The sequence below is a fragment of the Spermophilus citellus genome (genome assembly GCF_964194105.1).
Source record: "Spermophilus citellus genome assembly, chromosome: 2".
Classification (NCBI taxonomy): Eukaryota; Metazoa; Chordata; class Mammalia; order Rodentia; family Sciuridae; genus Spermophilus; species Spermophilus citellus.
The window spans coordinates 1,295,328-1,321,708 of NC_138183.1; the positions used below are offsets into that span (position 1 = coordinate 1,295,328).

Sequence of the window (26,381 nt, forward strand, 5' to 3'; positions counted from 1 at the left end):
AGCCCCAGCAGGGTGGGCTACCGTCACCCACAGTGCCTTCCTCTCATGGTTGTGTGGGGTCGAGGGGGCAGGGTGACTGACTGCCTGGAGACGGGGGACAGAGGCCAGCTGTGCAGTGGGGAAGCACCAGCTGAGCTTACGTGGCGATCACGACCTCAGGAAGTTCACGGCCACCTGCCTCAGCCCTGACAGCACTGGGAGCCTGGTGTGGTGGGCCTGGAGTGCCTTCCCTGAACCCCATCATGGCAGAGGGTCTGCACGGGGCAGCACCTTCCTCCTACCCCAAACCATCCATGGACAGCAGCTCAAGTCTTGATTTTATTCTGGCAGACATGAGACAGGCCTCTGCCCTGGTCCAGGCAGACTGCCCAGTGAGCCCCAGTGGTCCCCAGCTCTGGGCATGCAGCCCCCGTACCTTCCCTGGCCTCCGACCCACCAGGCCCTTGAAAATCCAGCCGTGGTGGGAGGGCGTTCATGCAGAGGACCTCACCCCACACCTAAGTCCTCCCTGGGAGCCTTCTAAGGCAGTGGGACAAAGAAAGGGCCCTTCCCAGCCTGCCCACAGCCATCACCAGGAATGGCATCGGGCCCAGCTAGGGGACTAGAGGTAGGGGAGCTGGGGTGGGTCAGTGCAGCCTGCAGTGCGGAAGGCTCCTCACAGCTCCTTCTTGCACGAGCCTAGAGACAGAAGAGGGGGCTATGTCACCAGTCAGACCTGCCTGTCCCCATGGTGGCCACACTGGCCCAAGATGGTTCCCAAGCTTCCAGGGCAGGTGGCTGTGGCACTCACAAGACCCCAGCTGCTCCTCCAGGAAGGATATCTGCTCGCTCAGTGAGTCAATGCGGTCCAGCTGCTGCAGTGAGTGGGCCAGGAGGCGGCCAGGGTCCTGGAGTCCCTGTTCCACGGCCCTCGAGGCCAGGCTGTGCAGTGGGGCGAGCACCAGCTGCAGCTTCTGTGGAGATGCAGGAGGCTGACGACCCAGGGCCAGCCCCTCTTGCGCTTGCATAAGACTTAAGGAGAACCAGTGAGGGCTGGGCAGTGCGGGCCCCCAGCTCTGGCAACAGGGCTCTTCTCGCCACTAGAGGGAGCTGCTGCCTGAAGGGCCGAGAAGCTGGGTGGGCCTGAAGGACATCAGACAGGCCAAGGCCTGGGCACCTGGTCCTAAGGTTTTAAGTTTCGGTAGAGGGACGAGAAGGGTCTCTGAGCCCATGGCTTTGTGGGAAGGCCAGCAAAAGCTTGACCTGCTGTGGCAAGTGGAGGTGGGCTCTGGGTCTGGGCTCCCACTCCAAGCATGGCCTGGGGAGGGGTGTCCAAGCTCAGCTCCTCCTGGCCAGGAGTCCCAGCCAATGTCCCACTGCCCCTGCCCAAAGAGCCCCTGGACTTCTGGAAGAAGGAAATGGGGGCCTTTGGGCTACCCCATGGAGCCTCACAACCATCCCTCAGGGAGAGCCATGTCCTGGGAGGCCAGGGGGGTCTGTGGCCCTCCATAGGACCAGGGAGACCCCCCAGTCCTCACCTGCTCCAGCATGTCCACCCGGGACTGTAGCTGACGCACCTCTTCTCTCACCATGCTGTCTACTCCTGCAGGCAGATCCAGGTGTGGTCAAGAGGATGGTCCCCACCCCACCCCACCCAATCCTGAGGCTGGCCTCTGATCCTGAGGACCGCCTGGCACGTCCAGCCCCCACCCTGCCCCTTGGTGCAGGGCCAGGCTTGCTGTGCTGACCCGGGGTCCGAGGTGCTCCTGGTGCGGGGCTGCAGACGGCGCATTATTACTCACGGTACGAGTTTGAAGTGTCACAGCGCGTACCAAAAGTAATAATGCCCCGTCACCAGCGGAGGCACGGTGATTCTCCAGGTTGCTGGTGCTTGCATCTCTTGGCTGAGGCGAGGCCTCAGGGAAACCTCCCCTCAGTGCCTTCTGGGAACCCTGGGGGCAGGGCCTCCTGCTCCTTCCACCCACAGAACTGCCCAGCAGCCCAGCCACCTGGGCTCAGTCCTCTCTGTGTGATGCTGACCCAGGCCAGGGCTGACTGCCCTCAGTGCACCTAGGGTGATGCCCACCCACCTGCCCACTGCCCCAGGCTAGGCCCAGCAGTAAGGGTGGAGGGGTGAGCTCACCTGTTGTGGGACCTGGGGCCACCCTGGGGGGCCCTCCCTTGGGCAGGCAGAGTGTGCCATCTGCAGACGGGCCGTGCCCCTCCCAGCACTGGCACCAGTAGCTGCCTGCAGTGTTGACACAGCGCTGGGGACAGCCGGCTCCTCCAGTGCTGCACTCGTCCACATCTAGGAAACGGGGGTCAGCGGTGCCCACAGAGGACCTCCCCAGCCCCTCATGGAGGCACAGCCAACCTTACCTGTCTGGCAGGTGTCACCCTGCCACCCTGCAGGGCAGTGGCAGTGGCCTGGATGGACACAGCTCCCTCCGTTCCCACACGGTGGCTGGCATATTGCTGTGGGTAGGGGAGGCCTGTCACCAGTGTAGGGTGACAGGGCCCTGCATCAGCAGCCAGGGAAGGGGGCGCTCTGCAGCAAGGGTGCCCTGCTGGTCACCTGGTAGCGGGAATCCTGATGCCAGGTACCCCCTCCAGGGCCCCCGGGGTGGCAGTACCTGGGGACGGCAGTGTCCTGGGACCTGCTGCCCTCCCTCACCTGCTCCGCAGGCCCCAGGGAGCCCACTGGTCCTCTTCCAGCCAGGGCAGCAGGCGAATTGCGGCCGGGCAGGGGCCGGCCCAGGGCTGCGGCGATAGGCGGTCCTATAGATAGTGCTGTAGGGGTGGGGACTGCTCAGAGGGGCTGACAACTGGGTGGCCCAGGCCTGGCTTTACCCTGCCCACTTGGTCTGCCAGCTTCTGAGCACCAGAGGGTCACTCCCAGGTGTCCTCAGAGGTCCTCTCCCCAGGGATGTCAATTCAGAGTCACTGCATAGGGTTTCCCTAGGTGGCTGCTCCAGTGTTGAAGAAGCCCCAGCTGTGCCTGGCACAGAGCAGGGACAGTGCCAGGCCCGTGAGTGCCTCTTCATCTCGAGCCTGTGACGAGGGCATCTAGCCAGAGGGACAGGCCTACCTGGTCCTGCAGCTGGTCACTGGCAGAACCAGCTTAACCTTGGCCTTCTTCATTTCCCTGGGGTCTGGCACCTGGGGTTGTCATCTTCTACCTCTGGGGATCAGGAGCCCCTGGTTCTGGAGTCCTGGCCTCCTACCCCTAGTGGGGAGCTCACAAACTATCCTGTTCCTTCCCACCCTTTCCCAAGATTTCTGGATGGGGCAGGCTAAGCTCCCTAAACTCAGGAACAAGGACCCTGCCTGCAGCTGAGTCCTGAGCCGCAGGACCCCAAGGCTGGTGTGTTAATCTGACGGATGTATAGGGGCCTGGGGGCCTCCATCCACGCCCTCAGGGACTGTCGTGGGGAGAATGACCACTGGAGCCCTGGGTACAGCCAGAGGGACTGAGACAGTTGCCACCCCAAGTCACAGAATGCTTTAGCCAATGGTGTCAAGGGTGGGCAGGCGGGCTGAGCACCCTGGAAGCTAAGGGTACAGATGGGTGGACAGCCCCTGGAGAAACGGGGGGTTCCCTGGGAAGTGATGTCCTCGGACTCAGACAACTGAGACCTACTGCCTTGGCTTTGGCTTGCCATCTCGGGTCAGGTCCCTCTTGAGCCAGGTGGTGGATAGGTACCTTGGAGGGTTGGTCCTGGGGTCCTGAGGACACTTACCGGTAGGTGCTGCAGGCTCGGTGCCCATCGCAAGTGGTGAGGAGCGGTTGGTACACACGCTGCACAAAGGACTCGGAGATGGGGCCCCTGGCAACTCCCACTGCACATACCCTGCGGCTGTGCAGGGCAGGCAGAGGGTCAGAAGAAGGGCCCACAGCCAGGAGCCACCCAGCCCCGGGCCCATGAGAGCCCACAGGGAATCCCCTTGAGATTTGGAGGCTGCCTTGGGGAGGATCTGAGGGCTCTTGGCTCCCACCCCAGCACCCTGAGGCCCAAGCCCTGGCTCACCTGGGCCGGTAGACATGCTCCGTGCCACCCACAGCCAGCACCAGAAACCACACTAGAAGCAGCTCCTGGGAGCCCCACATGGCCTGTGTGTCCAGGAGGGATGGCCTTGTCCTCTGGGTGGCCTGGGCACAAAGCAGAACCCCATTAGCCCTCCTGCAGACTCTTCTCTATCCCAAGTCTCTGGTGGAGTCCACACCTTCGGCTTTGTGAGGCCTGCCTAGCTCAGCCACTTGCTGGGGCCTCCCACCAGGGGGACAGCCCCCAGGGTCAATGCCAGCTCCCCCTGCTCCAGGTGGCCAGCCAGAGCCAGGCCGCTGTCCAGGGTTCTTGGGGAAGGAGGTATCTGGGCCTTTTGGGCTAGGGAGCTGAACCTGAGGGCACCCAAAGCTCCAGCTGGACCAGTCATCCTTCCCTCCCCTGGCTGGTTTTAGGGCCCTTGTGGTCACAGGAAGCAGGGGCCAGCTTGACCTCCGCTCCCAGTCTGCTAACAGGGCATTAGTGGGCAGAGCTGGAATTCAGCCTAGCCTGGGACTGGCCACCCCATCACAGCTCTTCTGGACTTTGGGTCCTTGTCTGCCAATAGAAAGCCAGTAGGGGGCACTGTGGGGTCTGTATCAGGTGCAGGTGTCCGGCCTCCACCAGCAGGTGCGCCATAGCCAGGAAGCATCATAGGGTGCACATCCTGAGGCCAGGGGAGGAAGGCCACAGCTACGAGGAGCATCCCTGCCAGTCTGAAGCACATGTGCAGTCTCTGGTGTTCCCAGAGCAGTGTTCCCCGGGACCCACAATTAGGGGAGTAAGGGGCACCCACAATGCAGATGCCAGCGGAGCCCATCTCCAGCCCTCTCCTGGCTCTGGGTGGGGGCCAGGGAGGCAGGGGGAGGCAACCTGGGAATGTAAGAAGCTCCAGCCAGAATTAATAGTCAGTGATGCTGGGGGTAGAGGGTCTGCATGGGGAAGGGCATCTGCCTCCTGTCCTATGGTAGCCCAGCGGGGTGGTGAGTTACATCCAAGGCTGGACATGGTGCTTTCTCAAGGGCTCGGCTCCTCCCATGGGCTGCCCTAGCCCTGCAGGGCCCCCTCCCCACTCCACTGGGCAGGAAAGGGCCAGCAGACAGGCAGGGTGGAGCCTGGGGTAATGTCAGGACTCAGCTTCCTCAGACACCATGAGGGTCCCTGAGGCCCTTCTTGCTCTGACAGCCCTAGGTGGTTACTGAGCCCTGGCCGCCGGCCAACCCCCACCCAGAGGGGAAAGGAAGCCTGTGCTGGCTTCCTGGGTCACTCAGCTGGGGTCAACTCCAAGCTGGGTCCCTGTATCATGGGGTTCTGGGTGGGAAGGCAGCTGGCAGGGGAGCTTCCCACATCCTGCTTCTGCTGAAGTAGAGAGAAGGGAGGGCAGGGTCTGTGAGTGGGCAGGGACAGTTTCTTGGACAGGGGTGTATCCTGCCAATCAGACCTGGCTAGGGAAGATTAACCCTAGAGGTGGTCCCTGGGAGAGGAAACGGTTGGAGGTGGGCCTATTGGTCCAGGCAAGAATCAGGTGGTCCTTGGGAGTTGGGACAGGAAGGAAAAGGTGGGCCAGCAGCCTCATTAGCCTGTGCTGAGCAGGGGGATGTGGAGCTTGGCCTGGGGGCAGCTCCTTTCTGCCCCAAACATTCATCCACAGCACGCAGGTACTTCAGGCTGTCTAGAAAGGGAACCGTGCTTAAAGAAACTCGATTTTTGAAAGTCATGCTTTGCCCAAGGCCAGAGAAAGCCGGTGCAGGCGAAGGCTGGCAGAGTCTCATTTCCCTTCGCCGTTCAGCCACTGGGGCCCGGGGCGCAGCGGGCGGGTGGTGGCGTCGCCTCCAGGTTGATAAGCAATCATGTCCCCTCCGACTGTAACCAAGGGCCCTGCCCACCACCTCCCCTCCCCGCCTGGCGGCCCGCAGCCCACACAGGGTTGGGGGAGGCTGCGTGCTTAGTGGGAGAGCCCTGGCCAACGTAGGGTAAGGGCCCCATCCCCTCGCGCCTAAGCGGTGTCTGGATGTTATCGCCCAGGGAGAAGGTGGAGGGGCGCGGGAGGCAGGAGGACCCGACGCGCTTAGCGGGGGCGCGCTCTCCACTGCCCGCCTCCTGCCGCCGCCTCCTCGGCTCTGTGCGGTGGGAGCGGGGATGGAGCGTGACATCCCCTGGACGGCCCACCCGGGCTGGGTTGCGGTGTGGGGGCCTCGAGGCCTCAAGTCAGCTTGGGGGGCGCAGGCCGGGGTCAGGGTGAGGGGCCGCGGCGCCAGGTCGCCAGCAGGGGGCGCCATTTCTCAAGGCCGCTGGGCCCACTCCCCGGGCGGCCGCAGGACCGGGGCTGGGCGTGGGGTCCGCGAGCCCCGCGCGGCCCAGCCGCGGCCCCCACGCGCTCACCTCTTGGGTCCCTGCCATCGCTCGGCGTCGCCCGGGTGACCGCCCCCAGCTCCGCTCCCGGTGGCCCCGGCCTCCCCGGTCCCGCCTGAGCGGCCCGCAGACCCCCCGCCCGCGGCGCCCTAAGTCCCGGGACCCGGCTCCCTCCGCACTCACCGCGCGATCCGGGGCGCGCACGCGCCACCGCCGCCGCCGCCGCCACAGCCGCGCCGAGGGGGCCCCGAGCCCCGCCCCGCCCCGCCCCCGGCCCCGCCCCACCTGGCGGCCGCGGCGGAGCCCGGCCCCCGCCTGGTGGGCTCACGGTGCCGACCCGATCCCATTGCGCGGGTCGGGGAAACTGAGGCCCCCTGTCCGAGAGCTCCCGGAGACGCTCAATGGGCCAGCGAGAACCCGGGGTCTTGGCTCAAGTTGGCCTCTGAGCGCTGCTCCGCACCCCTGAGTCCCCATCGCAAGTCCTGGTCCTTCCGGAGCCCCTAGCCTGGCAGCCGGTAGAACGCTTGGCGACTGGGGTCACCAAACTCCGCTAGCGCTGGAAACCAGATGCGACAAGGGGCACCCATACTGAGTCTATGCTAACTCCAGCCCAAGGGTTGGCCCCAGGATGGTAATCGGAGCCTCGGAGCCACCAGCCTGCTAGAAAGGAGAAGCCAATTTGACCTCCACCTGCAGCCACTATGGGATAGGCATCAGGACCCTCTTCCCAGAGACCCAGTACCCGCCCAGAGTCAGAACAGTGCCCAGATGGGTCCTGGGTGTGACCTCAAGCTGCCCTCCTAACCATAGTATGTCTTATTTGGGGCAGTTAAGACCGCTGAGGGCTCCTCCCTATGGTTGAAGACCCCTCGTCCCCATGGTCACCTCCAGAGGCTCCTAGGCTGATATCTCTCTTCTCCCCACTTCAGTTTCCACATTTGTGTTCAGGGCTAAAGTGTCACAGTGCCTCTGGTGTAATCACACTTCCATGCCTGATTATCTCAAGAGTGTGAGGCCCTGGCCCACCCACCTTGGCAGTTCCTGACCCTGAGCCTGGCCCTGATCGGGTAACGGTTGCACACACAGGTGAAGTGTGCTCCTGGCAAGGCCAGGCCCTGTGGCTGCCACCTGGAGGCCTGCTGAGAACTCACCGGGTGTGGGGGAGCTCGTCATCCCCTGCACACTGGAGACTGCTGCTCTTCTACGTGAGGGGGGCCACCCCAACTCGCTGGTGCCAGGGGCTGCAGGTCACAGATGGCATGTGGATTAGTGCCTTGGCAGATCCTTGGTCTCCCTGAGGCCCAGGGGCTAGGAAGGGGCCCTGAGTCCAGGCTCTGATGTGGTCATGGCACTGCAGCCTGCAACCTGCACTAGACCTATAGACTCCATCCTGCACCCACCTCCACCCTAGGTCCCCAGACAAACTGGCCTCTTGGAGCTGCCCAGGGAGCAGCCACAGTGGTGGGTTTAGGCTCCCATCTGTAAAATGGGGTTGTTGCTCAAAGTCTGGCTCTAAGGACCAGGTGCAAAGGAAAAAGCTTGGGTGTGGTGTGAGGGGCCTGCAGATGGATGGGGAAGGCCCACAGCTCTGAGCTGCACGTGTGCTGAAGGAGAGCCCCTGAGCGAGGCCTCGCCCTTCTCCATTCAGCAGCCCTGGACCCACGGATCCTGGGGACCTCTGAAGGTGGGTCTAAGGGGATGTCTATTGTTGGGAATGGGGGCTCCTAGATTTCCTGACCCCCTAAGTCCAAGAGGGAAGCTCCTGCTCAGTCCTGAGGAGGGAGCAGGGCTTGGAGGCCCTGGGAAGGAGAGGCCCCTGCCCCATCCTCTGAAGCTATGGCGGCCGCTCAACCCTTGGCCAGCCGTCCACCCCTCCTGCCCATCAGGCAGAGAAGATGCAGCAAAAAAGGAAGCTCAGAGGTGCTTGCACTGGTCCTCCTGCCCTAACCTGGGCTGAGACCTCAGCTGTTCCTCACCTGAACAGTGGGCCTTCTTTGACAGGCCTTTTGACACCAAAGACAGGGGTGGGGGCCAGAAGACCTGATGCTGCTTTGGGGGATTTGAGACCTTTACTACCTAACTTAGGGGCTGGGGAGGAGAACAGGAGGCTTCCTTGGTGGACAGGGTGGGCCAAAAGGGTCACCCTGTGTCCACATTGCACCCCTCCAAGTTGTCCCTGAGATTGAGCCCCCAAAGCCAGTCCAGCAGGAGAGGGGTGCTGCTCCCTGCCCCACATGCGGTGCCCCCAGGACACACAGCTCATTTGTGCTACAGATGGGCTTCGGGGTCCCTCCCTTGGGGCTGATCTCCAGACCAACATATTTCCCTGATTTCCCTGGGGATGTTGTCCACTAGGGGCAATCTGAGAAGACCCCAGCCCTCAGCACACTGGGTTGCAGCAGAGGAATAGTGAGGGGAACCAAGCCCCGCTGAGATTTGCTGCCAAGCCCAGGGGTTCCTCTGGGGAAGCGGTGGGGGGTGGCAGAGGTGAGGCTGTGAGCCAGGCCGTCTTCAGTCTCCCTGTAGAGGCACACAGCCACTGCGCAGCCAGGGATGAGGGGTGGGACACCCACTAGTGGGGGCTTGGCCCAGAGCCTCAGCAGGGACAGCACCAGCCAGAAAGGCAAGTGGGATTGCAGCTGGGACAGCATCCAGAGGTGGCCGGCTCAAGCCCAGCCAACGGGGGCTGCAGCCACCTCATCCCACACGGGGGTACTCAGGGCCCTCTCTGCCTGCTCCCTGCCCCTTCAGAGTCACCCTGCCATACCTGATGCCGCCCAGGCTTGGCCACAGCCACGACTGCTGCCTACTCGGGCCAGGCATGGTCCCTGCCCCCTGTGGGGGTGTTGGGCCCAGACACCCCAAGGCACCTCCTGAGGCCGGTCGTCTGTCCTGTCCGCTGCAGCCTCCATCTGGGCCTGTGGAGTGGCCGACAGGGGCATGGAGGCTCCTCCCGGCAAGGAAGGGCGGCTTTTTATGCTGGGTCCCGTGTAAATCGGGATTGGGATGGGCCCTTCCCGACCGGACTTCCTGTGTGTGTTCTCCTCTGATAACGGGGATCTGTCAGTGAACAAACAGGAGGCTGGGGGCAGTGGGGGCTGCTGAGAGGGGCCAGCGGGCTGCCAGGGAGGGGGAGCTGTCTCCTGGGACTTCTTGGTTTCTCCCTGAAGCAGCCAGAGAGTGGGCTCTGGCTCAGCTGCAGCCTGGCTGGTGGCCCTCAGGACTGTGGGACAGATGATGTGGAGCCAAGGCCTTCCCACAGGCCCATCCATGTGGCAGAGGGACCTTCTGCATCTTTGAGCCACCCCCAGATGACACAGTGTGGGAACTTGGAGGGGTCCAGCCCAAGGGAGCGGCCAGCCATGCTGGAGACTTGGCCAGTGGGTCAGGTGGTGCATGGCAGGACCCCTCTGGAAGGATCTGGGGGTGGCAGGACAGGCTGGACGGTCTGAGAACAGCCTGTCCTGTGGGTCCTGAGGCCCACCCAGGGTTGGCTGTGGGAGGGGTGATGGGAGGGACAGGCGTGAACGGGGAGACTCCAGCTTTCTCCAGGATTCTGAGCTCTTTCTCTTCAGAAAGAGCTGCCCACAGGTAGTAAGCCCTGCCCTAGAGATGGGCATGGAGGCCCAAAACCCTGACCCACTTCGCCGGGGTGCTCAGGGAAGAGGGTGCTCAGGACCTGGAGGGCCAAATATGCCCTCAGTCCCTTGTCCTCCCTTCCTTGGCCTTCGGCAGGCTAGGGAAGGATGCAGGAGCTTTGGGGTGGCCAAAGTGGGAGCCCCTCAGATTCCCTGAGGTCTTACCCCCAGGTCTCGAGCTCAGCAGTGGGAGTCCAGGCTGGGCACACAGACCTTAACAGTGGATGAGGTGGGACGCACACTGTGCAGAGGGCCAATAGTTCCCAAGGTCACACCCCAGACTGCAGTGGGCCGAGTGTGCCCAGGAGCAGGGCCTCGCAACCTTGGCTGTCCTTGGGGCAGGAGCCCTGCTTTGGGGTCAGCCCCTGCCTGCCTAAGGCCTGGGACGCCCTTGTTCCTCAGGCCCTGGGCGTCTCTCTTGTTCCCAGCTTTCTCTGCATTGCCCAGATGAATACTTCAGGCTGAGAGGGAGGTGGGAGAAACTTGGCAAATCCCCTGCGGGGCCACTGGGCATCAGCAGGGTCAGCCCCCAGACCCCATGGCCAGGGGAATGGGCTGCTGTAGGCACCATGCTGTCAGGGAGCAGGGGCTTCTGTCTGGTGGCCCAGGCGAGCCCACCCTGCCACAGATGGTGTCCGTCCCCCAGACTCATTTCCTCATCTGTTCCATGGGAGTAAGAGGGGTACTTGCCACCAGGTCTTGATGGTGGAAGGGGGCTCCTGGCATGTGGGTGGTGTTGGTCTAAGTGAGAGGGGTTTGGGGGCCTCTTTCAGGAGTGGACAGGCAGAGTCCCCCATCCCCATGCCCCTCCACGCTTGCCTCCCTGCAGTCTGGTCTTCATTCCCATTGTAACACTTTAGCTCCCAGCCCCCGCCCAAGAGTTCATCTTGCACACCAGAGCCAGGGTGTCCTGCCGGTGTACAGGGCCCGTGAGACCCAGGCCCCAGCCTGGAGGGGCCCCTCTGCCCTTGGCTCTAGGGCCTGCCTGTCTCTGCCTCAGCCCCACACCCAGGGATTTGCTCTGGCCCCAGGGGCAGAACTAGCCTTTGTCCAGTCTGGCTAGATCCGGGCCTTTTGTATACAGAAGGGGAAACTGAGGCCCAGAGAGGGTGGAGATCTGGCCCAGGTGAGCTGTGAGGGACAGCAGGACTAGCTCTGGGCTCTGCTCAGGAGTAGCTGTTCCTCCCTTTCTCAGGAACCCCAGTTCCTCCTGGCCCCCAACCTGGACAGTCCAGGCATCAGACCTTGCCCAGGATGGCAGGGGCTGGAAGTACTTGGCAGCACTGGAGGGCTGGTAGGCCACCCCTCGCCCTGGCCCTCAGCACAAGGGAACCCTGTTGGTGGCTGAACGGTGGGCTTGCAGGCAGGAGGGTTTGATCCTGGGTCCCTGTGTGTCTGGATGCCTCGTGCTGGGCTCCTGGGCGCCAGCAAGGCCTTGCCCAATCTGTACCCTCCTGTCTCTGGTCCTCTCCTGACAAGTTCTGCCTCCTTCGAGCCCCTCCCAGTCAAGACTAGGTCCCACCCAAGGGAAGGGGCCTTGGCACAGGCTTGCCTGTGCCCTAACTGAACCCCTGGGGGTGCTCCTTGAGCCTCCCCCATCCCTCAGGGGACCTCAAGGGGGGGTCCAGGCTCTCCGCTCTGACATGAGGTGTGTCGAGGAGAGGTCTCAGGATCCACTGGCTTGTCCCACTACTCCTTCCCTGCAGGTGCCCACTTCCGCCAGACCCCTCTCCTCTGCCCTCTGATGGCACCTGTTTGGGATCACTGAATGCTTCAAAGGAGTCGGTGCGGGCCCCTACCCAGGCCTGTGCTGCCCCCACTGCAGGCAGAGAGCTCCACCCCAGCCCAACCTCCCCTCGCAGCCCTGCAGGTGGGGCCCTGGTGGGCCTGCTCCCATCCAGGCCCGAGAGTCCTGAGCTGGGGCCTCACCCCCCCAGGGTGGTGTCCATGCAGGGGCAGGCTGTGGTGGGGACGCTGGCACTTTGGTTCCCACACTGGGCCTCAGATCCCCATCTGTGGCTGCATTGGACTGGATTGTCACAGCTGCCTCCAGCCTACCTGTTAGTGTGCTGAGGTTGCTGGTGGAGGGGACGCAGCCTTGTTCCCACAGTGTGCAGGCCAGAGGGGAGGAGTGGCAAGGCCAGCCAGAGCCCCTGAGCCTCATGGACCCCTCCTTGGGTCCCTCACCGCTGAGCTCCTGGCCTCCGCAGCCCCAGGAGAGGGCGGATCAAGCCCCTGGCAGAAGCCAGCGTGGGCATCTCAGGTGGTGTGAGACCCGGGGCGGTGGGTGCAGACTGTGAGCCGGGCTGCAGGAAGAGGGACCAGAGCCCAGGGCCGTGGAGAGGTGGGCTTCCTGTTTATCCTGTGGAGCGGCAGCTGGCCTCAGGGACAGGATGGCTCTGTCAGCCGCAGGTCCAGCCTCATGCCAGACGTGGCTGCGCCTTCCCATCAGAGGCTGTGTCTGGCCCAGGGACTGGTCCCCAGTGAGGGCTGGAAGGGAGGTGGCTGGGCAGGGGTCACTGAGGGCCTGATGAGCTGACCACTCCTAGGCTGGGCCAGTCCGAGAGGGAGTGAAGTTGTGGCCTGTTGTTCTGGCAGTGTCCTGAGGTGGGGCCCACAGCTCTCCCTCCGCCGTGTCTGAGAAGCCTGTGTGTGCAGTGCCTCCTGTGACACCCCTTTGGTTGACAAGGCCTAGAGGCCCAGGGCAGAGCTGCTGGCCCAAGGCGGCAGAGGGATGGAGCTTGGACATGGGCAGACTCTGGGGGACAGTTGGCCCCTTCCCCTTGCTGCTCCCGTCTCCCTCCTGGCGCCTCTCCCTGCACGCCCTGCTTTCTGCAGTCCTCCCACTCGGAGCTCAGCCAGAGGCCCAGGTGGTGTTGCCTCCTCTTGGGCTCTCAGCATGTCCCTGTGGACTCAGCCTCCAAGTGTCAGAAAGGGTCCCCCTGCCACCATCCCCACCCGGGGAGCCACCACATTTCCTGTTTGGATGGCACTTCTACCCGCCTTGGCCTTGGCCCCTGCCTGCCACGCTCAGTTCTGCTAGAGCTCCAGACGGGGCCTGAGGTGGAGCCCTTCTCCATGGGCATCGATCTCGGACCCACGGGGGGGAGCAGGGCCCACCCTGCACCTGGGACTGAGCAGTGGGGACCAGGGCACGGGGAAGCACCGCCCCCACCTGGCTGGCTGTGTCGCTTGGAGGGGGCTGGGCCAACCCCATGGCAGCAAGATGGTAGCATAGGAGCCTGCCCATCGCAGAGCCCTCGTGCTGTGTCCAGGGACGGCTCTCCTGAGGAGACCATGCCCTGTAGGGGCCTCGAGATGCTCCTGGGCTGCTTTTGTCATGTGGCTACTGCTTGTCACTTGGCCTGCTGGGGGAACAGGCTGCTGGTGCCTGGGGGCTCCTTCCAAGTGCACATAGAACGTCCTCTTGGGGCATGCACATGGGCTGTTCCTGGGGAGCCGCTGGCCCCAGAGGCGGCAGAAGCCAGCAACCAGTGCCTGACATTCTCCGGGCGGTGGCCTCCACAGTGCAGGCCCACCACGCCCCACAGCTCGGGGCACTTGCTGCTGTCCATCTTTCTTTCAGCTGTGCTGTGCATCAGTTGTGGCCTGGTTGTTCGCAATGTCCTGAGGTGACCACAGAACCCTCCCCTGTGAAAAGGCTCGTCTCACAGCGAGACATCTGGGGGTGAGAGCTCAGGGGCCGGAGTCCCCTGCTCACCAGCAGGCGAGTGTCTGCCGAGACATGTGCACACCAAAGCGCAAGAGAGTCGGATGGGAGGAGCAGGACGGTGCCATACACCAGCCATAAGCCTGGGTCCCCAGGTAGGCACTAGATCCCACCTGAAAACACACACAGTGGGCCCCAGGGGCCCCATGCGAGCCTTGCTGAGTGGGTGAGCTTGGCCAGAGCCGAGCCCCCACCTGGTGCTGCTGCTAGGGACTGGGGTCACCCCTGGGGGTCCTCAGCCCTGCCTCAGCTCGTCCCAGCGCCGGGCTCTGCAACCATGAGGCCAGCGCCACCTCACAGAGCTTGCTGTGGCAGCAGGAAGGGAGTTGCTGGGCCCAGCGCACCCTCCAGGACTGGGACCCGACGGGAGCTGCGCCTAGCAGGGCTGCCACTCCACAAGCCGGTGGGCGGGGCAGCTGTTGCGGTTGAGGGGAAAAAACACTTTATCTCCAGGGCGGAAAGGGAAGTTCCTGAGATCTCGCTGGGCAGGTTGGTGGAGGTGGGTGCTAGGGCAGTACCCCAGCCCCCACTTGGAGCTATCCTGTCCCCCCCACGCTGCCTGGCAGGGAAACTGGGAGCTGAGCACCCTGAAGCCTTTCAGGAAGTAACCAGAGGAGCAGCTCCCGCTGCCAAGTGCTGTGCTCTGCTCCCACGGGCTGTTACGGACCCCTCTACAGAGGACGTAGACTCAGGGCACTGACTGCTCGAGGCCACAGACCCAGAGCTGCCTCGTCCCCAGCCTCGGCAGGCACAGGGGCAGGGCTCCCTTCTCCCTGGTGATGACTGTCCACTGGACCCAGTGGTCAGTGGAGGAAGAGGGCTCTGGGAAAGGAGGAGTCACAAGTCACCTCAGCCCATCAGTCCCTCTTGTGGGGCTATCATGACCCCCAGGGGCATTAGGGGCCCTGGAGGCTTCTCTGCCTCAGTTTCCCCATATGTCAGATGGGGTGAGGAGGGTCTCTGTAGCCCAGGGGGTGCTCTCCAAGCTTCCAGGCCCGGTGTGGACAGTCTGGCCCAGGCCTTCACAGGGCACAGAAGGAGAACGCAGATCTTGCCTCCATTCCTGCTGGGGCCTGAGGCCCGAGCCCAGAGCTCAGGCAGGTGGCCCTGCAGCGCCTGCAGCTCCGGTGGCCCCTGCTTTTCAGCCTCACAGTTGCCCATTATTCTTATTTTTAATATCCTTAAAAAATGTAACGAGAGGAAGGGAAAACAGGCCTGGTGGGGCCAGAAATCTCTGTTTCCTCTCAGCCAGGAAACAGGAAGTGCGTGTGCAGGGGAGATGGGGAACCGGCCCCAGAGAACAATGGGAGCCCCTCCAGAGGGGAAGGGCAACTGCGTCAAGCCCGGGGCTGCAGGAAGCCGACCCCCGCACCCTGGCGGAGATGCGGATCTAGCCTGGCTTGTGTTGCTGTGAAACTCAGGAGCTCCTCTAGTGGGAGCAGGGGGAGGTGGCCCCAGTCCGGGAAGTCAGGCTCCTGGGGTCTTAGCGACCATCTGTCTGTCCTGTTTCACCTGTGTAAACTAGAGTCCAGACAGCAAGAAGGTGGCCTGGGCACCTGGGAGTAGGAGACAGCACCTCATGGCCATCCTGTCGGGGTTGAGATTGGAGGCTGCAGGTTGCCGGCCTTCAGCCCCCCCCCCCACCTGCCCCTGGATCTTCTGGTTGCAGGAGAGGGATGGGGAGGCAGGTGCTGAGCCTGCTGGACAGCATGAGCCCAGGGCTCCCAGTAACACGGCCAGGACTCTGCACTGGTCGGGCTCCTGTGGGGTCCTGTCTTGTGGGCGCGTCAGCCTCCAGGTCTGCCTGAGCTCCACTGAGAAGCTGTCCAGCCTGCCCACTGAAATATGTAACTCCATGTGGGAACAGTCAAGAGCAGCTGTGGGTCAGCGAGCTGTGGCCCTCGGGCCCAGGCGCCCGCTCACCTACTACCTGTCTCTAATTTGTCCTCTGGACATTTCCATGTGCATGGAGGGGCAGTGTGAGGTGTTTGGTCACTGGCTTCTTTCACTGATTGTCTCCAGATCCTTCCAAGTTGGAGCATAGGTGAGAGCTTTGTTCCCTCCTGTGTCAAGAGTGTCCAGTGTGACTGTCCAGTGTGACAGCGCTTGTCCTGGTCCATGGTGGGCCTTTGCCCTGTCTCTACCCTTGGCTGAACTCACTGCTGTGAACAAGCATCTGCATGGTTTGGCGGGGACTTTGGCTCCTTTCTCTCACGCAGGCACCAGGGCCAGGGGTTTATAGCATCACGTGGTCAGTGGCTGCCCTGCTATGCCTTCCTAGCCTGTGGTTTCTGACACACAAACTTTGGAAAGCCCCAGGGACACTAGAGGGGCTAGTGGGGACAGGGCAGAGGTGTCCCCAGATCCTGACAGGAGGTGCACAAGAGGGTGGTGTGGGGAACGTGCAGGAGCTGCCCTCTCTGTCCTCCCCTGCCCAGGCACAGAGCTGACCCTAACCCTAACCCCCATAAGGCTCAGAGGCCTGCCCTACAGTGTGCCCATCTGCAGTTGAGGACTGGGGCTTGCCTGAGGCTTCAGCCTGGGAGAAGCAGAGTGACCTGGGCAGCGGCTGCCTGGCCTCAGAACCAGGTCTGTCCTCCTGGGTGGGAGGTGGCTGAAGGAGCAAGGAAGCAGCACTCCCAGCCAGCCTGGTGGGAATGAGTCCTGCAAGACGGAGCCCAAGTGGGCAGGAGGCCCAGCTGTCCTCTCCTGCACCTGAGAGGGCTCAGTGGCTTCTCCTCTCCTGCAGGAGTCCTTGGGCCAGGACAGGGTACAGGCTCCCACGGGCTGTGGGGCCAGTGGCTAACCTCCCTCCAAATGTCCAAGGGGCCGGACAAGATGAGACTTCCTTTCTGCAGATTCCCGTGGGGTCAGATCCCAGTGGGGGTCTGCCCTGGGCCTGCTGACCTGGTCAGACCCCCCCAGGAGGTGACCCCTGGTGTGCTCTCAGGCTGCCCACTGGAATGTGTAGCTGTTCCGCCTCAGTGCCCGGAAAGCATCTGCAGCCCGGACCCAGCCTGCTCTCCCTGCCCTGGCTCCTGATCCCGGACAAAGGAGCCAGGGCCAGGAAGGCCAGGCGCCACCCACCAGTGGGGCAGGGGCTGTGCTGGGAACTTGCCAGCTCTGGGCCTGGGGCTCTCAGGTTCTTCTCTGGGCCCCCGCTTCTGCCCTAGATCATAAGGGGTCTATCAAGACCCCTTCCAAATGCATCCACCATCATGCCAGGAGAGAACTAGGGCCCAGAGAGGTTGCCCAAGTTCCACAGCAGCAAGAGACAAAGCCAGAGCAGAATTCAGGTCACTCTGTGGCCAAGTCTGTGTCCCCTGCCCTCTCCCACCTGTGGCTCCCAGTTCAAGGATTCCCATGGCTGGGCAGCCAGGTGCTCCAGGCCTGGGTCCCTGTCTCCTCTCCTCCCAGAGTGCTGGTCCCACCCTGTTCTTTCCCACTTGTCCCCCTGGGGTGACTGTGTGAAGGTGGCCCTGGGCTTTTCCCAGGCAGAGGGGGCAGGGCACTCCCAGGCCCTGGCAGCCGCTCTGCCCCAGGAGGGAGTACACCATGTGGGGGTTTCGGCACCACTGCTACAGGCTGCCATGTGGACCCTCGGGACACCCACTGGACTCAGCTAGGATGCCCAGCTCCCCCGCCCCCACGCTCAGGCCTGCTGGGGACCACTGCTTCTCCAGCCAAGCCCTGCTCTGGACAATGGCCGGAAACCCTGGCTCAGACTGCAGGCCGGCACGTGGGCCCCGGGGGGGAAGTGGGGGCTGCTGAGTGAGCCAGGCTCTCCCCCAGCAGCCCTCACAGAAACCTGCTGTCGCTGCCTCCAGGCCACATGTGGACACTGCCCCTTGGAGGCCTGGGCAGGCAGAAGGTTCAGGAAGTTGGCCACAGATGGGCCTCAGGCCCTGGGCTCAGAGAGGGACTTCCACTTTGTCCCCACCACCAGACCCCATGGGTTGAGGGGCAGAGCGGGAGGGCTCAGGAACTGTGGTCGATGAAGATGATGGCGATTGTCACCACTGGTGGGAGGGCTGCAGGGCACCAGACCCCCACCCTGTCTGGCCCCCTGTCTGGAAGGACGCTGCTCCCAGGGCCCCCTGAGAACAGGTCCCAGCACAGCACACTGGCAGGGAGGGCTGATTCCATTGCACAGCAAGGCTGCAGGCTGGGCACTCCCAAGGAGAGCCGTCATCACCAGGAGCCAGCACCCGTTGAGGGACCTCGGGGCGGCAGCAGGAAGACCACTCCAGGCCTGTGGATAATTTATTTGTTGATATTCATTTTATGATTCCAAAATAAGAATTGATTTCCTGCTTGCTGTCCAGCTCTCGAGAGGAGCCGGTTGGATCTGAGGCACAAAAGCAGGACAGAGAAGCCCCCACGACCCAGCTTTTGGGAGCTTCTGTGAGCCAGGCCCTGTTCTTACTGAGACTGATCCTCACATGCTTGCAACCATCCTAGGGGAGTCCTTGTGCCCCCCCTTGACAGAAAGAAGCCATCTAGCTGAGTCCCAGCTCCATAGCGCCAGGGGCAGGCCTCCATGTTGGTGACAGGGACAGATGTCCCTTAGATCAACCGAGGTGAAATTCAGACAGATATACACGGGGTTTTTTTGGTACTGGGGATTGAACTCAGGGGCACTTGACCACTGAGCCCCATCCCAGCCCTATTTTGTATTTTATTTAGAGACAGGGTCTCACAGAGTTGCTTAGGGCCTTGCTTTTGCTGAGGCTGGCTTTGAACTTGCGATCCTCCTCCCTCAGCCTCCCAAGCTGCTGAGATTACAGAAGTATGCCACTGTGCCTGGCTGACATATGTATTCTTAAGAGCCTGTTTTTAGAGCAGTTTTAGGTTCACAGCCAAACGGGAAGGTGCATAGATTTCCCAGGCACCTGGGCCCCGCACATGCAGCCTCCTGGGTCAGTGTCCCCCAGAATGAGGCCACTTGGACACACCATCATTACCTAGGGTCCACAGTGCCCTGAGGGTTTGCACAGGTGTAGCTAAGCCACCCTCACCTTGAGGACCAAGGTGGAGTTTCCCCACAGCGAGCCCTACGTACTTACGGCATCAGCAAAGCTGCGGAGGAATCCCGAGAAAGACTGGTAGCCATTCCACGCCCCTGGAAGCACCCCATGCCCCACCCAGCCCAGCAGCGTTCAGTGCCTGCCGCTCCCTGGACCTCCAAGTCTCTGGAGCTGCCCAGCCAGGACCTGCTCAGGATCCCACCGCGGAGAGCTGCTCACTCCTTTGCACTGCCCCAGCCTGGCTCCAGCTCAGGGCCCAAGCTCAGACGGGTGGAGAGAGCGCGGCACACAGGAGAACAGGAGGGGAAGAGTGAGGTGCTATTCAAACAAGGGGTTCATGGCGACTCGGGGGACCTGGAGGACATTACACGAAGTGGTCTGGGCAGGGAGAGGCCAGGTGCAGCCCTTGCCCTGGAGAGCTCCAGAGTCCAGCTCACAGAGCAGGGAGAGGGAGCTGTGCAGTGGGAGGGAGTGAGGTTGCAGACTTTGGTCAAAGCACACAAACTTTCAGCTAGACCGGAGGAGTACTCCCATGAAATATGGAGCGAGGCGGGGACTCCAGCAGCGACGTGGCACTGTGATCTTGAACCCCAGGGGTGGCATCTTCTTTAATTCTTGCTGTGCTGAGGTTCAAACCCAGGTTCTTGGGGACCTACCACCGAGCTGCCCCTCAGCCCTAAGGGAATGGATTTTTTTTTTAAAGAGAGAGTGTGTGTGTGAGAGAGAGAGAGAGAGGGAGAGAGAGAGAATTTTTTAATATTTATTTTTTAGTTTTCGGCAGACACAACATCTTTGTTTGTATGTGGTGCTGAGGATCGAACCCGGGCCGCACGCATGCCAGGCGAGCGCGCTACCGCTTGAGCCACATCCCCAGCCCCGGGAATGGATTTTTAAGTGCTGTCACCAGAGAAAAATGACAGTGAGGTAATGCTTGTGTTGGTTAGCCGGATTAGGCCCTCCACGGTGTACACAAACTTAAGACTCATGGATGACACATGTCTGTACGATTTTTATTCTTGACTGAAAACAAAAAATTCAAGGTGCTGGGGAAAGAAGAAATCCTGAAGACGGCCGAGGGGATGGTGGAGGTGAGGCGCTGGGCGCTGGCCTCTGAGCCCCTCCTTAACAGGGCCCCAGCTCCTCTCGGATGCAGCGTTGGGGCCCACGGAATGGCACCTCGGGGAATTTGCTGTTTTCCTAACTTTCAGAGCAGTGAGGGACCCTGGGGACTGGGGACGATCCTTCGTGGATGCGTTCTTTGCTCAGGAGCCCGTGGTGTCCGATTCTCCTGTGTGAGAACCCCTTCTAAACTGAGGGGCGCTCAGTGGTCCCAGGGGCCGTGGGACAAGGAGGGACAAGGAGGCCACAGTAGGATGACACCTTCGACCACTGAGAAGGGAGACCAGGGAATGGGAATGGTGGGGCTGCCTGGCCTTCAAAGGGCTTCCTGACCTCAGCCAAGGGCCACTCCTGGGGCTCAGCAGGTGGGAGAGGATTCCCCTGATGGAACCCTTCCTCGGCCCAGCACAGTGGTCTTCTGTGAGGTCACTGCATGGGCACTGTGGGCTAGGGGGGCAGAGATAACAGTCCTCTCAGGGATGCTGGGCTGAGAGGGCCATCTTAAGACAGATGACAGACACAGAAGCCCTGGGAGGGACACACAGGCTGAGCCAGGCCCAAGCCTTTCTGGGACCTCAAGATGGACAGAGAGGGCTGGGGATGTGGCTCAAGCGGTAGCGCGCTCGCCTGGCATGCCTGCGGCCCAGGTTCGATCCTCAGCACCACATACCAACAAAGATGTTGTGTCCGCCAAAAACTAAAGAATACATTAAAAAAAAAAGATGGACAGAGAGTAGCGTCCAACACCTGAGGGAGAGTCCCAAGTGTGCTGGCAGCTGGAGGGAAGATGGGGCCCCTCCCTGGGCTGGAGGGTGCGGGGCGGAGCCTCTGCTCAGGGGCTCTGGTGTTTTGTGTCGGTCTCAGCAGCCTCCGTGGAGTGCACTCTCCAGGTTCTGGCTTCAGGCTGGGAGCCCTTGTGTCCAGGTATGTGCCAGGCCCAGCAGTCACTGCACAGGGGCCTCAAACTCCCCCAGGCCCGGACCCCAGGGACTTCAGAGCCAGGGGCAGAGAGAGGCAGAGGGGAGGAGGGTGCAGGCCACCATCTTCCCGCCTTGGCCAGCTCCTGCAGGAAAGGCTGGCCGGAGCCGGGACAAAAGGCGGACGTGCAGCTGGCCATGTGCGCCTTATCAGGGCCTGCACCCGCTGCACCCCAGCTGCCTCGGAAGTGCTCCTCTAGCCTGCCTTCCTGCCACTCCCCCGCCCCAACGGTGAGCTGAGAGACAAGGAGGCCACAGCAGGATAACACCTTCGACCACTGAGAAGGGAGACCAGGGAGTGGCGGGGCTGCCTGGCCTTCAGAAGCCATCTGAGACCGCATTGATCCTGCCAGTACTCTCCCACTCTTCAGATGAGGAAACTGAGGTCCAGAGCAGCCTCAGCCCCTCAAGGTCAGCCCCATCCAGGGGAGGACAGGGCATTCCCTGCCACCCACTGACAATCATAGGTTCCCCTGCAGTTCCTTAGAGATGCTGTGGGGACTGAGGCCCCAGCTGCCCTCCGGTGGACCAGGGGCCTCATGGGACAGGGTGAGGCTGTTTGGCACCATCCCCACTCCCAGGGCCAACCTGAAGGACAGTGAGTGGCAGAGGGGAGGACACAGGACTCACTCCCCAGCCCAGGGCTTTCTCTCCATGGGGCAGCAAGGAGATCTGCCTGGACCGAGCTGTGGGAGGTGTGTCCAGTGCTCCCTCAGTTCACCCCCCAGGCACAAAGGACTTCCCCCTCCCTGTAGAGGGTGACAGCCAGCCCTCCAGGCTGGTCAGCGTTGGGGTGACGACCCCCCAACACACTAAACCCGGGGGTAGGGGGGAGTAAAGTCCCCTCAGCCCTCATGACACTTGCCTCGAGAAGGGGCCGGACTCTCACAGGCCCCCACTTCTGCCCAAGAGAGGAGGGGCCCCAGAAGAAGCCCTCTGACTTGGTGACCTTCTGTTCTGTGGCATCATCCTCAGAGGTGGCTGGGCCAAGGGGACAGGGGCTGCCAAGTGCTCTGTTCACACCCCAGGGAACACCAGAAGCCAGTCCCTGGTTTGGATCCTGGTGGGGTTTTAGGATGTGGCTTCCCTGTCCTTCCTTAGAGTGGCGGAGCTCTGCCATCCTGTGGGCAAAGTGTTGGATGTGCCATCTGCCTGTGAGGGCTCCACACTGGCCTGGCCAGGGCTTGTCACACACAGGCCAGGGTGTGTCCTGCTGCCCGTGGGGGCTGGCCAGGCCATCCTCTGTGGGCCTGCAGGTGGACCAGGCCCATCGTCAATGCTGGGCCCAGCCCTGCCTCAGTTTCCCATCACCTGGAGCCTGGCCCTGTGGCATAGCCTAGAGGGCGGGACCTAGCCAGAGAGAGGCCATGTTCACATCCAGAGCACGTCCACACTCAGCCCTGGCCTGGCCTGGCCTGAAGCCCTGCTGCTGCTCATTTGACAGGACAGAGGAAGTCCTAAGGGCCTGCCTCCATTGGCTGATCTCACCCCTCTGGGGCTGCCCAGGAAGCACTGGGGTGTTCTGGGGACCCCTGACCCTGAAGCAGAGCCATGGCCCTGGGCCCAGTTGCTCTAGCCTCTGACTGCTGTGGCCTGGTCCAGCTCCACACTCTGAGGCCTGCAAGTCACTGAAAAGTGGCTGGGGCTTTCCTGACACCCAGCTCCCTCTCCATGCTGGGCACTGGGGCCGGGGACTTGGCCCACAGTCTCCAGACACAGGGCCTAGTACTCAGGGGGCTGGCCTGTCCAGGGGTAGGCATGTGGGCACAAGGCCAGGGGGAGTAGGGCCAGGGAGGGTCCTGGTCCCAGAACCCTGAGACCCCTGGGACTGAGCTGGGTCCTCTGCCTCCAAAGCAGGTGGGCAGGGGGGCTGCCGATGCAGTTCACCCATTTCCCATGGGTGGCGGTGTTTCCCCCTGGACGGGTCGGGTGGACCCAACTCTGCAGACCCTGAGTGTGGGAGGCGTGGCCTGTCGCTGACAGCCCAGCAGCCCCATGCATACTGCTGGCATGTCCTTCCAGAGGCGCTTGCGTGAGCATCCCCAGGACCTTGCTGAGTCATGAAGAGTGACCCTGTGCTCCATGGCAGCCGCCACGCAAGGCCAGGGCCCTCCCTAGGCAGCTGGCCTGGAGGCTGCACCCCAGGACTCCTGCCAGGCCCTGCAGAGGGTGCCTACCTGAGGTCCCATGTCCGAAAGTGGCCATTGGGCTTGTGTGAAATTGCAACACGCCAGGAGCTTGCTGGCCTGGGGGCTGCCCTAGAGCAAACCTTGGAGGCACTGGGTGCCCTGCTGGCTCCTTGTGTCTGTCCACTCACTTAGTGACATGACTCCGTGTGTGCTTCACATTGCACTTGGATCATGCCCTGGCCCTGCCTGGATGTGGGGCACATGGCAGGGAGAAGGGCAGGAGGGGCACTTTGGTGCTGTGTTTTTCTGGGCCCCTGGAGGCCACCAGGAGGCTTCCGGCTGAGCCTCTGGTTCCCTGGTTTTGCCTGGGCAGGGGTGGGGGTGGATACCTCGAAGCAGTGGATAATCTCCAGGCTCTTCTGGGGAGGAGCTGGTGCTGACACTCTGGGATTCCAAGGTGGAAACCAGAGGCATGTATGTCCCCATGATGATGGAGGACAGAGTCACAGTGGAGGGATCAGCCCAAAGAGCCACCAGTCCAGAGGAAATGGGGGACAAAGGGCTTCAGGAGGCAGGAATTCTGTTCTTGGCCCCATTGAAGGGGGTCGGGCAACTGGGTGAAGAGTTTGGGTTTTCAGTGGCTCAGGGTGAACAATTTTTATGGGGCAATGTTTTATTACAGGGCTCAAACGGAACTGGGGCCCGGGGGGCAGGAGGGAGAGACGTGTACACAGATGTCCAGGGGATACACGTGCAATGGAAAAGTGAAGCCCCCAAGCTGGGGTAGGAGGTCAGCAGGAAGTTCCAAGGACAAGCGTGATAAGCTTGTTATTTAGAAATCCAGAGGAAATCCCGGGGAGAGTAGCTAAAATGATTCAAAGGATTCAACAGTCACTTTCCAAGATGGAGCAAGGGATGGTTGTTTCCCCTTCATCTTGGGGAAGTTTTAAAATCACATGCGTGGACAGTCCTGTTTTATTTTTTTTCAGGATGGAGCCCAGGGCCTCAGACACCAACCTGTACCACTGAGCTATATCCCCCACCCTTTTATTTTGAGACAGGTCACTAAGTTGCAGAGGCTGGCCTGGGACTTGCCATCCTCCTGCCTCAGCCCCTGGGGTCCCTGGGATTGTAGGTGTGGCCACTGCACCCAGCTGTGCATGCATTCCTTTTAAAATATTTTTTGTAAAAATTTGTTTATTGTAACAAAACAAAACAAACAAACAAAAAAAACACACAAAACCTTCCATGGCTCTCAAAGCCCACGATTGAGTGTCCAGGTCCTTCAGCCTGGAGGACTCCAGCAGCTGTCCCCGTCTGACCTGGTCTTGCACTCAGTGCCACTTCTGGCTCCCACCTCCTGTCTCCTCCTGTCCCCAGGCTGTGCTCCTACCCCGCACCCCTGTCAAGGCCTCTTTCTTCCCCACCTTTCTGCAGGCTTGGACCACGGCAAGCTCTGCGTGAGTGGGTAAATGTTAACAGTCACGCCGTCCCAGAGGCCCAGCCCAGAAGCTTCCGTGGCGCCTCCAGTCCTGTGGGCCCTGGCTGTGGCAATAGAGCCCTGGCTGCAGACGTGTCTGGGTCACTGCTTGTCAGCATGCTGGCCTTGGGCTGCTTCCTTGAGTCCTGCTTCGCTCCCCGTCAGCAGGGCTGTGGTGGCCATGGGGGCCTGGCACTCAGCGCCTGTCCCTCCTCCCACTGGAGCCCTCTGAGCACCAGGAATCGTGAGCTCAGTGCTCCCTCTCTTGGCTGCACTGCAGCCGGCATGTCCAGGTAGGAGTGGCCATGGCTGTGACTGTGGCAGGAAGGTCGCAGGGGCACTGGGTTTCCACACAGCACGGGCCAGCCAGTGCCACTGGCAGAGACGTGCTGGTCCCTGGACTGTGGCTGTGGCGCCCTCTGCTCCTGCCCCCACCTCAGCCTGAGCCGAGAAGTGTTTGTGCTGTGACTGTGGAAAGATGCAGGACAGAACTTAACTACTCTAAGTGCACAGCTCAGTGGGGCTGGGGATGTGGCTCAAGCGATAACGTGCTCGCCTGGCATGCGTGGGGTGCTGGGTTCGATCCTCAGCACCACATAAAAAAAAATTTTTTAAAATAAAGATGTTGTGTCCTAAGTGCACAGCTCATTGGCACTGAGCACAGTCACCCTGCTGTGCCACCGCTGCGCCATCCACCCATCCATCCACCCATCCACCCATCCATCCATCCATCCATCCATCCATGCTCAGAGGTTTTCTCATCTTGCAGAACTGAAACTCTGCCCACCCACCACATACACTACACCCCCATCCCCTGCCCTTGGTGTCCTCCTTCCACTTTGTCTCTGAGCATGACCCTGGGGACCTCACGGATTGCCAAGGCTCTACAGAGAAATAGAACCCGGAGGACACACACATAGAACTCCCTCAAGGAACTGGCTCCTGTGACTATGGAGGTGACAAGTCCCAGGATCTTCAGGATAAGGGGGCAGCTGGAGACCCCCACCCCCAAGAGCCCATGGGACAGTGGGTATCCCAGCTCCCCAGCAGCCAGCAGACTGCTGCTCCTCCTGCCCACCTCCTCCTCTCCTCTTCCTCCCCCTCCTCTCCTCCTCCTCTCCTCTTCCTCCTCCTCTCTTCCTCCTCCTCTCCATCCCCTACCCACCTCCTCTTCTCCTCTCCTCATCTCCATCCTCTCTCCTCCTCCCCTCCTCTTCCTCCTCCTCTCTTCACCCTCCTCCTCCCCTCCTCCTCCTCCTCTCCATCCCTTCCCCTCCTCTTCCTCCTCCTCTCTTCCTCCTCTCCATCCCCTCCTCTCCTCCTCTCCTCTTCCTCCTCCCTTTATCCCCTCCTCCTCCTCTCCATCCCCTCCCCTCCTCCTCTCTTCCTCCTCTCCATCCCCTCCTCCTCCTCTCCATCCCCTCCTCTCCTCCTCTCCTCTTCCTCCTCTCTTCTTCCTCTCCATCCCCTCCTTCTCCTATTCTCCTCTTCCTCTGTTCTCTTCCTCCTCCTCTCCTCCTCCTTCTCTTTTTGTGGTGCTGAGGATCCAACTTCAGGCCTCACATGTACCAGGCAACCTGAGCTCCCCCAGCTCTGCTCCCTCTTCCTGGGCCTTTCTGCTCTGTCCTGGCTTTCCACTGATTGGACAAGGCCCCCTACCTGAAGGAAGGCCATCAGCTTTACTGTCCACCAACTCAAATGTCAATCTTATCCATGAACACCTACAGAAAGCCCAGAATGAGGACCAGGGCCACTCCCTGGCACAGAGGAGTAGCCCTTGTTCTCATAAAGGTATTTGTCCTGGGCCTGCTCCTTCCCTGAGCGGGTTGCAGCAGGTGCCAGAACTCTCCTCCATTTCCATCTGACAAGGCTGGACCACATCTGCTCCTCCTCATCTCGGTCGTCGC

General features: G+C 61.7%; 1 protein-coding gene and 1 long non-coding RNA gene across 10 annotated transcripts; one reads left to right on the top strand and one right to left on the bottom strand.

Moving 5' to 3' along the window:
• Positions 1-305: 305 nt before the first annotated feature.
• Positions 306-12,424, bottom strand: EGFL7 (EGF like domain multiple 7). 9 transcript variants are annotated; one of them, XM_081279620.1, is made up of 10 exons: positions 12,071-12,423; positions 7,526-7,615; positions 4,008-4,129; positions 3,720-3,836; positions 2,555-2,769; positions 2,359-2,454; positions 2,123-2,287; positions 1,518-1,582; positions 791-953; positions 306-678 (listed from the first exon to the last, which is right to left on the bottom strand). In XM_081279620.1, exons 3-10 carry the CDS (start codon positions 4,085-4,087, stop codon positions 656-658), a joined length of 924 nt encoding a protein of 307 aa, XP_081135746.1. In that variant the 5' UTR covers positions 4,088-4,129; positions 7,526-7,615; positions 12,071-12,423; the 3' UTR covers positions 306-655. The 9 variants fall into 9 exon arrangements, with proteins under 9 accessions (XP_081135746.1, XP_081135750.1, XP_081135745.1 ...); XM_081279624.1 differs by lacking the exon at positions 12,071-12,423 and adding an exon at positions 9,142-9,332 and having other exon boundaries at positions 2,359-2,471; positions 2,613-2,769; XM_081279619.1 differs by lacking the exon at positions 12,071-12,423 and adding an exon at positions 9,142-9,332.
• Positions 12,425-20,675: 8,251 nt separating this feature from the next.
• LOC308632501 lies at positions 20,676-25,084 on the top strand. Its single transcript, XR_014018543.1, has 2 exons — positions 20,676-21,276; positions 24,432-25,084. It is a non-coding gene; the product is annotated as an uncharacterized lncRNA (long non-coding RNA).
• Positions 25,085-26,381: the final 1,297 nt, after the last annotated feature.

Bases quoted from the DNA above. Each gene is read 5' to 3' on its own strand.
- EGFL7 (XM_081279622.1), bottom strand. From the start codon at position 4,087: ATGTGGGGCTCCCAGGAGCTGCTTCTAGTGTGGTTTCTGGTGCTGGCT. The intron at 3,837-4,007 runs GTGAGCCAGGGC...TGCCCTGCACAG, and splicing joins GAGCATGTCTACCGGCCCAG to CCGCAGGGTATGTGCAGTGG. The intron at 2,288-2,358 runs GTAAGGTTGGCT...CCCGTTTCCTAG, and splicing joins GGGTGACACCTGCCAGACAG to ATGTGGACGAGTGCAGCACT.